This window comes from Lagopus muta, chromosome 23 (assembly GCF_023343835.1).
Source record: "Lagopus muta isolate bLagMut1 chromosome 23, bLagMut1 primary, whole genome shotgun sequence".
In the NCBI taxonomy this organism is placed as follows: Eukaryota; Metazoa; Chordata; class Aves; order Galliformes; family Phasianidae; genus Lagopus; species Lagopus muta.
Genome location: NC_064455.1, coordinates 2,746,150 through 2,758,208, shown reverse-complemented (window position 1 = coordinate 2,758,208; position 12,059 = coordinate 2,746,150). Strand labels below are relative to the sequence as shown.

Genomic DNA, 12,059 nt, shown 5'->3' with positions numbered 1-12,059 from the left:
TTGGGAGGGGGTGGGAATAGAGAGCCAAAAACCCCACCAGGAATGGAGCAGAGGCAGCACCAGGCGGCCGCCACGCACCCAGGGTCAGAGTGGAAGCAGGAAATGGTCACTAAGGATTTCCTCCTCTTCCTCCCCAGGGTCAGGAGAGGTGGGAAATTGGCACAGCTTAAGCACCGCGCTTGAAATTAGAACAAATTAAAGCGATTTTACAGTAGGCAAAGAACTGCCCCAGAAGCGTTGAGGTCATCTATTTTTTTTCTCCTCTTTTATATTTCTGCTTTGTCCATTATTATTATTATTATTATTATTTAAACAGTTCCCAGATAAACTGGGAAACATTTGTTCATTTATATTTTGCTAAGGAGGAGCAGAGGAAAAACACAAAAGGCCCTCAGAATACCCCAAACTATCACCCCATGGGAGCAGTTCAGCAACAAGCCTGGCTGGCAATGCAAGGACAGCTCAAATTCAAGTTTCACGCATCCCCATGAGAAACCCTCTTTGCCAAGATAAAGATCTGCAGTCGTACAACCCAGCTCACAGCCCAGCCTAAATGCAAGCAGAGAAGCAATCTGCATTTCTCAGAGGTAATCAGAACGTTCCTGGATGATCTTTCCCTCTTTTTTTTTTTTCCTTCTGCTTCTCTTTTTTGCCTGGATAAAGGGAAGTCCCAAAGAGATGCTCTTTGTTAAAGGAACTGCCAAAGAGTCAGAAATTTCACCAGACTTCAAAAACTAGAAGTCAGCACACAAACAACCACCTCCACTGTACGATTATTGCAGTTTTGTACTTCTTATGGCATTTAAGCCATGAAGGCACGAAGATAGGGTGTAAAGAGTCAGCTTGGCACAATGCAGCTATGCCCCAGCATAAGGCAACACAAGGGGTGCACCCACAGCCCCAGATGTGGGGGGACAGGGGCTCAGCTTAGGGCAGCACATCCTATAGGGACACCTGGCAGCTCAAGTTGTTACCATCACACTGGGGTCTCTACAGAGAGCTTATTCTAATGAAGAGCATTGCTTCCCTTTCCTGAGTCAAGCAGGCTGCTGGTTTTGCTGTCTCTAGATGCAAATCTGACTCCTCTGCAGCTGTGGGGATGGGGGTTGGGGGGGATGTGGGATGGCTGTCCTCACCAGCACAGCCCCAGACACCCTCCTCCTCCCTGCCTCAAACTGGAGGACTCACTGAGAATCAAAGGCAAAACCCCTCAGAACAGATTCACCAGAATTTGGAAAAGAAAAAAAAAATTCAGATCTTGGGAGACAATAAATAAGAAAAGCACCAAAGGGGCTTCCCAGGGTGGGTGGTGTTTTTGGGGCAGCTTGGTGTGCGCTGTTACCACCGCTAGAAGAAATGGGGCTGGAGGCACCCACTGCCCCTTTGGGCAGATCCTCCCCATTCCCAGCTCAGCCTTTCCTCTATTTTGGGGGACCTTTTTCCCCACCTCTGCCTGCAGCCATGAGCCCCTCAACGCATGGGCTGCTGGAGTACAACCTCACACCCCCAACCCCCCCCTCCTGGGTCACCAACACCTCCACCAACACCTCGCTCAGGCACAGAGAAGGGGCAGGAAGGAGGGTTTTCACCCCCTGCAGACTACAAGCTTTCCATTTCGCAGCTGAGAGCACGTGGCTGGGCTGCAGCTCAGCCTGACGTCGCACACAGGGGACAGGCAGGGAAGGGAAACCCTCAGCCAGGCTCTTGAGAACATCAAAGAAAAACCCAGCGTTCTTGGAAATGGCTCAGAAACGTGGGAGGTGAGAAGCTACGGGCGTGTGGGGAGCTGGGGCTGAGGCTGCAGCCCATCCCTTGTGTTCAGAGCTGTCAGTGCACACATCCAGCATGGCCCCACAGTGTACTGGGGTCAGTAGGATGAGGGAGCCCCATGTGTTGCCCTGCCTGTCCTCGCTTTCCTGCCCATCAGTGCAGGAGAAGAGAGCATGAAGCTGCAGAGCAAAAAGCACATGGGTGCCCAGGGTGGATGGAGCACCCTGCTCCATCCCTACGTGCTTTTTGCTGGGGGAGGGATTAAATAAAATAATAATAATAATAAATAGAACACATCTCCATCCCCCAGCTTCTCCTGACCTTCTACCAAGTGGTCCAGCATTCAGCAGGGAAGCAGAGGGCTCTGAGCATCCCCACCTCTCCAGCACGCACAGCCTGAGGATGGGTGTGCTCCTGGTGACACAGCTGCACACGTGTGTGCTGGGTGATCCATTCTGCTTGGGTTCTCCTCACTCCTCACCATGGTGGTCAGGATGGGGTAGGAAGGGAAAGCATGGGGTTAAGGGCTGAAAGCGCTGTAAAAAGCTGGGGGAATGGGTGTTAAGAAAGGGTAAACAGCAGCAAAAAAAAAATATTAGAAAAGACACTGGAAGGAAGAAAGCAGGAGCTTGCAAAGAGTTCCCAGGAGATGGGCAGGAGAGGGGAGGAGAGGAGGAAGTGGAAAGGTTTGGCAAGAAGTGACAGCGAGGAGGAGGACAGAGCTGGAGGAAGGGGAAAGGGAAGGCAGCCAACAGAGAGGTGTGAGGGGAGGCCCTGGAGATGCTCTCATTTATCCAGGAATAGACTAAACAGCCCTGCATAGCTCCCAGCTATTCCTTCCTCCACGTTCTGCCTCCTGTGGGTGGGAGAGCCTCTGCACGAGGACTGCAGTGCAGCAAAGTCGGGTTTCTGCTAAATGGAGAGCTGCAGAGAGGGGGGGGGAGAGAAGGAAATTCCACAGGAAGCTCAAATATTTTATTACTTCCTGTTTGCACAGAGTATGTCAACACTCGGCACCTGACACGCCATTTGTTTAGAGCTAAGGTGTCAACTCCACAAAAATAAAGATGTCCTCTGCAGATCAAACCCGCAGCAAAGCAGGGTGCAAGAGAAAGAATGGAGCAAAGGCAGCGGGGCCAAGGCAGCGCTGGGAGTTCATAGGACTCTGTGGGCTCAGAGCCGTGGGTCCCAGCGCCCAGCCTGGTGCCCCCCAGCCCTGCCATGAGCTCCAGCTGCAGCCTGGTTTGCCATCATTTCTCACCCAACTCAACTTGATCTCCAACTCCTCAGATGTTTTCTGGGCACAGCTTTAGTGAAAAGAGTTGCTCAAGGGCTGAGATGAAGCGATGGGACAGGGGTGGAAGATGAATGGGAAGCTCAGAGGTGGGGCACGGAGAGGAGTCACGGTTCTGGCCAAAAACCCCACGAGAACATTTGCTGGAAGAATTTCACTGCATCTGAGAAGATGATGCCCAGGGCTTTCCCAGGATCCCAAGACAAATGGCCAATTCTTTCCATATGAAGGATGCTTTTCTGCACGGTCACAACAACCCCTCCCCAGTCCCAACGCTGCTCCTGCACCCAACGTCCACGTCCCTCTCATTTGTGACACTGCTGCCAAGAAGGGCCAAAAAGCACATTGTCACCTATATGCACGTTGCACATCTACACAGATACACTCATCTATGAAGTACTTGCACCATACAAATAACCACAAGCCCTGCTGGCTGCTCTCACCTCCCAAAGCTGAGCAGGGAGGGCAATGGAAGCCTTGGTGCTCAGCCAAAGCCCTGGGGCTCCTCCAGGTGAGCAGTGCTGAGCAGAGGGTGCTGTGCCAGAGCCCCCCAGTGGCAGCCGGGCCAGAAAACCACCTCTGACATCTCCAGCCCAAACCACTCTGCAGGCAGCAGTTCCACATCGCTGAGCTGCACACGGATGGATGGGGAGGAAGGGAGGGGCAAAAGGATTTTTTGTTTTAGTTTTAGTGGCAGGTTCATTCAAAAATGCAAAGCAATGAGTATAATGAAAGGAGAAAACTACCCCCCATCTCCCCACCATAGACTGGATTTTCACCAAACATGGCTCAAATTGAACATAGGTGAATTCCCTTTTCTGCCTACAAGTTTACAATCTTCTGAAAAGGAGACCCAAAAAAGCCCTACAAAAGACAACTTAGGCCTAAACTGCTCAGGTCATCAATCTGTGGGGGCACAGGGATGGGGTCCTGTGCAGACTGAGCTCATGGGGGCACCCAGCCCATGGTGGGGGCTGGAACTGGGTGGTCTCTACAGTCAACTCCAACCTCAGCCACTCTATGCAATTAACCCACAAGACAAAAGCACAACCGACACGTGAACACCACGCAGACCTCCTTAAGGAGCCGACATCTCCAGCACAGGTATGCAGATCAGAAAAAGCCAAAAGCACAGCAGCAAAGCGCTGACCTTGCATCCCAGGACAGCATCCCTCAGGCAAACCAAGCGAGAGGCAGGGCAGGCTGCTCCATGGCAGGTTTTGGCTAATTGTGCCAAACGAAGGCACGGCACCAACGCAAACAGAGCCGGGAGAGCTTGCCCACAGCTCAAAACCCACAGCTCAAACCCACAGCTCCTGCCCAGTGTGCCTCCATATCAGAGCCTTTAAATTAAAGATCGGCGGCGGCTGGCCCGTGTGTTGAAATGCAGGAGGAGGAGCAGCTGTGATTCAGCTGGGGTTTGGTGAGCGCGGAGTATCGGTGAAATCAGAGCAAACCAAATGCTAAGAGTAGTAACTATCTCACCGTGTATTATTATTTATATATTCCCTGTGATGGTGATGATGATTATTATTATTAGAAAGGCAATCTGATGCAGCAGATAAGGGGCTGAGCAGGAGTCAGGAGGCCTGCTTGGTTTCTATTCCTGAGCTGGAGGTGTTGTGCAATTCCACACTGCCTGTCCTCGGGTTCTACAGCACCCACCACGACCTGCAATACCCTCCACCTGCAGGGCTGTGCTTTGGTTCTAAGAACCAACCGACCCAAACCCAGCAGCGCTGCGCATCCTGGGTGCCAGCTTTGCAAACAAGCATCTCAACCCTGCAGGCTCACAACGGACCCCCCAACACCCCAGGCTCCAAAATTAAAAACGAGCAAAGACAAAAATAATTAAAAGAAAGAAAAAGAAAGAAAAAGGAGAGGAAAAAAAAAAATCAAGAAGCAGCAATGCAAATAAAACCCTCTTACAGAGGGAACAGCCTCAACCTGGCCTGACATCAAGGGGTGCCGATGGCCCAGTGACAGCATCAACAGAAAATGTTTTCTGAAGCATGTTTAGAAGGGATCAAACTGCTTCCCTTCCATTTGGGCACCGACAGCTTTACACGCAAAGTGAATAAACTGTGCTTTATGTCCCCGGGGTGGTGCTGGGTGAGCAGGAGGTTGGCGGGGCCGGGATGAGGGCACACAGAGTGCTGCTCACTCCCAACCCCTCTGAGAGTGGGGAGCTCCAACCACCCCGACCCCACAAATGGAACACAGAGCCCCACTGCCTGCACCCCAATCACACAGAGGGGTGGTTCTGCAGTTGAGCTGCCTGCTTGTTTTTTCTCATTCTCCACCACGCTGCCAGGCTGTGCAACCTGAAAGTAAAACTGACAGCAAGCAGCAGATGCCCCACAGGCAGGCAGGAGGCACGGGGCAGCCTGTGGGATTGGGGAGCAGCAATTCCACCTCAACACCCCCAACCTGCAACACCCTGCACACCCCCAGTGCACCAGCACCTCGTTAGCTCCATGCTGCTAACGAAGCTGTGTCCTTCCCCTATGAATGAGGAGAGCTCAGGCTGCTGGCAACCCAATCCCTCCTGCTGTTGGGACCCCCAAATCCCTCCCATGCCAAACAAAGCACAGAACTCACGTCGTGGCTCCCGGGGTCCATCTACAGTGACTTTAATGGCTCGGTGGTACGTAGCGACCTGGGTGGGGTTGGTGAACACTGTGATCGTCAGGGTGAAGCTTTTTCCTAAGCAAAGGTAAAGGGAAAAATAAGAAAAGAGGACATTCGCGTGGGTTTGGTTCCTTTGAAAGCAAATCGCTCCTGCTGGAGCGTGCTCAGACATAAATATTCACATACACCAAACTCCAACACTCATCGTTTCGTTTCAGGGATGTTATTGCTGAGCTACAAAGCTTGGCTGGCTCTGCCAGGGTTCCACTGCTGCAACAAAGAGGCCTGGACTGGCTTAGAACAGCCCTGACCTTCCTGGACAGCCCTTTGTCCCCATATCAATCCTCCCACCCACAGCAGCCTACCAGTGCCTCCCCACCCAGACAATTCCTTTTTCCCCCCACAGGAATTCGGCCCCAAAACACAGCACTGGACACTGGACCCCAACCCCCCCTCACTCCCCACCTTCCCCAGGGCCAGGTTTGGGTCCTGGTGCCCATAAGACGCTCCTCAGGAGCAATATGCCAGCAAGGCACCTCTGCAGGTGTGACAGATGATGGGTAAAGCCACACCAAGCTGCAGCATAAATGGGCACTGAACCCAGCCCAGCTTCACTCAGCCAGGAGCAGCGCCCCCCTGTGTGACCCCCAGCCTAGGAGATGCTGTCCCTGTGCCCCTCTCTCCATCCCCATGCAGGCAGGGAGCAGGAACCTGCTGCCAGGAGACATTCCACACATCATCATAGGGGGCTGCAGTGATGCTATTCAAGCACCAAGCTCGTTACTTTCATTATTAAAAAAAAATAATAATGATGGGGAAAAAATACATAAACAGGAGGAGGCAAGGAATAAATGCTCTCTAAAGCCAGGTTCGGGAGCGCAGCCCCAGCAGAATGGGAGGGGATGGGAAGATAGCAGCAGCCATACACCCCCCACCCTGCCCTGCTCCCACCCTGTGCACCTTACAGCACCTGCAGCCCTCTGGGTCCACGGGGGCTGCAAGGGAGCAGCTCAAGCTGAGCCCCCCCCCTGAGCACCCACTGCAGGATCACGAAGGCATCGGGTGCTGCAGAGCTGAAGGGTGAGCAGAATTCACCCCAAAAGAAGCCACGCATCGCCCTCAGCCCTGCAGGGAGAGCCTCCCCCGCTCCATCTTCCCCTGGTTCAGGTTTCTCAGATCCCAGCCACCGTTTGATGCTAAGGATGGACCCGAGAACACCCACAGCAAATAATAATAATAATAATAATAATAATAATAATGGCTGTTCATATAGCTAGAAGGAGATAATAATAATAATCAATAATAATAATTTCTCCTTCCATCTATTCTTATTATTATCGTCTTGAGAACACTCAGCAGAAGCGGCACTGCAAACATCCCAACCCGCAGAACAGCACCAAGCAGCGCCTTCAGCTCATTCTCTACATAAGGAGGAATTGTGTCCCCCCCCCCCCCCTCAAGTTCCCCCCCTTCTCCCCTCATTTCGGACGCGCTCCGCAGCCCCACCGGAGCGCCGGGATCCGCACAAACCGCGTCCGCAAAAAAGCCGACGGGAGCGGAGCTGTGGAACCCGAGCGTAAAGGTAAGGGTTATTAAGGAACATGATTTTAGGAGGTATTTCCACGTGGAGAAAGGCATCGGTTGGTTGCGAGTCCCCGAGCAGAGCTGCAGCTCCGTGCTGGTTCTGCCGGCTCGGATTTATTTATTATTCCTTTTTATTTTTGGTTGTTGCCGTTAAATGGATGCTCCTCCAGGTGATCTTTTCCCCGCATTTTTGGCGTCCTCTCACACAACCACGGCCGCGACCCTCCTGCCTCTCTACCGGCTCTCAAAAAATCCCTCCCACGAATTGAAAACGACCATTATTACTCAGCACCGTTTTGAACTCATTTCTCTCCTTCTCGGGAAACCCGGGCTGACGTTCCTCCTCCTCCTCCTCCACCTCCATTCACCGCTCCCGGCCCCGACGGCCGCTTCCAGCTCCGTCCCGCACCCCGGCCCCTCAATGGGGCTCCCCGGGGGGCACCGCACCCCCCCACCCCCCCCCCTCTAACCCTGGCTTTCGTTTGGACACCGCCGTACGAGCAGCAAGGCAGGCTGTTGGAGCACAGCGAACATCCCCCCCACCCCCCCAAGTGCTCGAGGTCCCTTCCTTTTGTTCTACAGATGCAGATGGCGATGGGGAGGGGAAGGATCTGCTCCTGCTTCTGCCCCCGGTGCGAACACAACGCCCAGAACCGTTCAAAGTTCGCAAATCGAGAACCTCCCGGGGCCGATTTGAGGGCACAGAACTCGCTGTGACCCCCTGGGTGTTTTCACACACAGCATTTACACGAACGGACACACAGAGCTCTGCTCCAACAAAACACCGGGCATTAAATTCCATCGATAGAAACAAAGCCGGAGCCGGGCTTGTAGGAATGAAACAGGAAGGTAAGAGCGGCAACCGGGATAAAAACCCAACCGGAACGATTCTGAGCATTAAATACCCCTCAGAGCCCCTCGGTTTGAGGGGGAGCACAGCCCAACCACCGACCGAAATAAGGGAAGAAAACAGCCCCGATCTTTGCTCCTTCTCAAGGTGCAATGAGGACCAGAGGGAGGAAGGAGAGATGTGGAAACTGCTCGCTTCCAACACGGCACAGCAGAGCAGGAAGGTTCCCAATGCAACCAAAGGCAGAGCCGAGGGAAGAAAAAAAAGAAAAGAAAACAACAACAAAAAACAGAAAGAAAAGAGCCGAAGGGAATAATTGATTGCAGAAATGAAAGCTTAATTCATAAAAGAAAAAACATTTTCCGCCCATCAACCTGCAAGCAGTTAAGCGGGGAGTTTTTAAAGAAACGGCAACTTGGAGAAGGAGCCAACAGGAAAAAGGAAATGTATGAAAGAATGTAAACTATTCAAGTTTCATAAAGAGGAACAAGTAAACAGTTATTACATGCAAATAATTCCTAACATCACTGCTTTTAATTAATGCAGAGAAGTCAAAATATATCCGACGTCGTATGTGTACATCCAGAGATGGAGAAAATGCTACCAGATGGCCATTAATGTGTAGCATTCTGCTTTTTTTCTCTCCTTTTCGGAGTGAATTAAGTGGCTCAGTCTGCAGCCTTTATTGGTGATGAAATGCTGAAATGCTATTGACGCTGTCGGGAATTCAGGTAGGACGCGGCTGGGAGGGGGGAAGGATTTCCTTCCAGCTGTTTGCAGGGGATTCGTCCTGCTCTGGAGATGGCACAGATTCATTTCCTGGATGGTTTGCTGTCACAAACCATTCCTTGAGATCGGTGCGGGGCTGAACGACAGAGCCAGAAGGTAACATCGCCCTTCTGCTTTCCCATACAGCACGGGGAAAACAAGTGCGCCTCTCCCGCCCGGCTCCCGCATCTCCCACGGCGTTAAGAACAGATCTCCCCGCAACCCCACCCGCAGGACACCGCTCTTCCCAGGAGAACCGCACCGCCCCGTTTCCATCAGCCAACAACGAGCCTCCCCCTCTTCCGACACCGCACCGCATCTCCCTCAATTCCGCAGCACTGAGATCGGGGCTTTCAGCCCCGCACCGGCCAGGGGCTGCTTTAATACACGCAAGCTTCGCAATGAGGTTTTTTTTTCTTGCCCCTTCCCCCAACCGAACATCTCAGGGAGGAGCGGAGCACCGCCGCAGCCCCGAACGACCCATTGAGGAATCACTTTGGAGCCGGGGTTGGGGGGGTTCCTCCCTGCACACCCTGCAGCAACACAGCCGCCTCCGTCGGTTTGCGAAAAAAACGCCGTTAAATAAAAAAAAATAGAGAGCTTTCTTTACCCCCTTTTCTTTCTTCCTTTTTTTTTTTTTTTCCCCTGGAAGAAAATAAAGCCCAAACAGGACGGCCGACACCTACCTCTGCCGCTTCTCCCGACAAATCGGAGGTCGTTAAATCTCGCCACTTGGTTTTTCATCACGGCGGAGGCGTTGCGGAGCTCCGCGGAGTAGTTCTCGTCGTTCCCCGCCATCACCGTCACCACCGTCCCATCGGGGACGTCTCCGAGAGCCACGACCTGAGGGCAGGACGAGGGGAATTCAGGCTGAGGTGACCGAGGTCTGAGCCGAACCGCTTCACGGCTCCCCTCCCCTCGAGATCGTCCCCAAACACAAAGCAAAACCAAAAGCAATTCGAGTTCCCGATGATAGATTAAAAAAAAGAAAAGAAAACGAAGGGGAAGGGACAAGCGAGCTTAGAATCGAGGTTTGAAAGCAGCGAGGGGCTCCAGAGTGCAGAGGCTCTGCCCTGTAGCAGCGAGGAGCCGCTGTCTGAGGAGGTTCGATTCGACAGAACTGCGCTGCGGAACTCGGGGCGCAGCGGAGGAACGCGACCAGGGCCGGGCCCAGCGCTGCAGCCCCGCACTGCAGACCACCCCCCATCCCACAGGGTCCCTCGGAACCGCCCCCAGCCCCGCTCCTCATCCCCGGCCCGGGCCGACCCGTCCCAACGCACCGCGATGCAGCCGCTGCGGCGCTTCGCCCTCCGCTCGCGGCTCGGCTCTCCCGTTCCTGCCTCTCTCTCTCTCTCTTTCTCTCCCGGAAAGGTAATTAACCTCCGTTCTCATTACACTTCAAAGTTGCCTGAGAGCTCCTAACTGTACGAAATATCTTAGATGCCGTGACCGGAGGGCAACGCGGAGACTTGATTAAAAATAATAAGAGCGGCTCCCCTCAAGCTGATGTCAGGAGCGAGTTAAAGCGAGAAGGAGGGAAAGCGGCGAGAGAGGGGAGCGGCACCCGGAGCCCCGACCCCCCCCAAGAAGGTCGCCCCTTACCTTGAAGGCGACGGGCAGCGTCTTGTTGCACCTCCAGTGAGACGGCAGCACGGAGCACAAGAAGTTGGGGCTGTCGGTGCGCACCAATTCGCCGGCGTGATCCGCCAGCACGTCCACGACGGAGCGCACCTCGGGCCGCGCCCGACCGCCCGCGGCGGCGGCCCCCAGCGCCCCGCTGTTCTCTCCCATCTTACCGCAGGGGAACGCCGTGGAGGGGGGTGTGAAGCGCCTGCTGGTGCTCGGATCTACGGGAATACGCATCACAACGGAGGGCGTCAAGGAGCCGCCGCCGCGGCCGGGGGTTGTGAGGAGAGCGGCGGGGCTCGCCGCGAGCAACCGGGCCCCGTCCCGGTAGATCCCCACTCTCGGCGGGGCGGTGCGGGGGGCTGCTCGTTCCCGGCCCCGGGGAGCGCCTGCGGCGGCCTCGCCGCTGTCCCGCCCGCCCCGTCCGGGGAACGGCAACGCGGAGCCCCGGCACAGCCACGTCGCGGCCGGGCTGTAGGCTGCTCCCCTCCGCCGGGCGGCCCCGACAGCAACTCCCAGTGCCGCCGCGCCGCCCGGCACCGTATTTACTGCCGGCCCCGGTGGGGGGGCGGGCCGGCCGTGAGTGACGGGAAGCCTCACCAATGGGGGGCCTTCCCCCTGCCCCCCCGCCCGGCTCCCGGGAGGCAGGGGGGTGTGGGCAGCGCCGAAAGGGGCGTCGCCTCCCTTAAAGTGGGCCCGGCCTTACCGAGTCCCGCCCCGTCGGTGCGTACGGGCTGAGGGAGCGCACGTCGGGGTTTCAGGGGCCGCTCACCGGCCGCGCCCCCGCTGCAGCTCAGCCGTCGCGGGGCGGGGAGAGCCGCTATTCTCCGCCTCTGGACACCGTCTCCACTGTACGGCGGTCCCGGGGCGTCCGCAGCGCTCTGTGGGAGTGTGCACGGCCAGACCCCACCGCAGTCGTTAGCGGAGCGACCGCGTATTCGGGAACAAAACGGAGCCGTCGGTCTCTTCGTGGCAACGCCGAACCGGGAGGAGAAACGCGCCGGGGGCGGGTGGGGGGAGCCCCGGGGGGCGGCACGGAGCGTCTGCCCCTGTCTGGGGGGGTCCGGCGAGGCGGTCCGCGGCTGTGGGCACGTCGGGAGCGGTGCAGAAAACAACTTCCCTTCTGTTGTTTTTTTTTTTTTTCTTTTAAAACTTCTTTCCCTGAGCTCCTCCGTAAACGAATACAACGTTGTTCTCCCCAAACCGCAACGCGTGGAGGGGCCCGAGCCGCGCTCCCATCCTGCAGAGCCGAGCCGAGGATGGCAACGAAAACAAAAATAACCCCGTGTTTGCTTTTTTCTGTTTGTTTGCTTTTTTTTTTCTTTCTTTTTTTTTTTTTTTTAAGACGTTCTGTTAATAATAGGGAGCAGTGCGGGAGGAGCGGAGGTCCCCTCGCCCCGTTAAGCCCCGTCCCGCAGCTCTCCTGCCCTTTTTAGGGGAAAGCTCCCCGCGCACCGCTGCGCTCAGCGCTATTTTCTACCCCTGTTTACAGGCGGGGGGGGGGGGGGGGGGGAAATGCTCTCCCTCCTCCCTCCC

General features: G+C 55.2%; 1 protein-coding gene across 1 annotated transcript in view; it reads right to left on the bottom strand.

Annotated features, from left to right (window-relative positions):
• Positions 1 to 12,059, bottom strand: part of RUNX3 (RUNX family transcription factor 3) — a 43,965-nt gene that overhangs the window by 18,893 nt on the left and 13,013 nt on the right. Inside the window, exons 2-4 of the mRNA XM_048969172.1 lie at positions 10,500 to 10,744; positions 9,584 to 9,740; positions 5,666 to 5,770 (exon numbers count right to left, since the gene is read on the bottom strand). Coding sequence (XP_048825129.1) covers positions 5,666 to 5,770; positions 9,584 to 9,740; positions 10,500 to 10,744 — 507 coding nt within the window. The remainder of the gene's footprint in view (positions 1 to 5,665; positions 5,771 to 9,583; positions 9,741 to 10,499; positions 10,745 to 12,059) is intronic.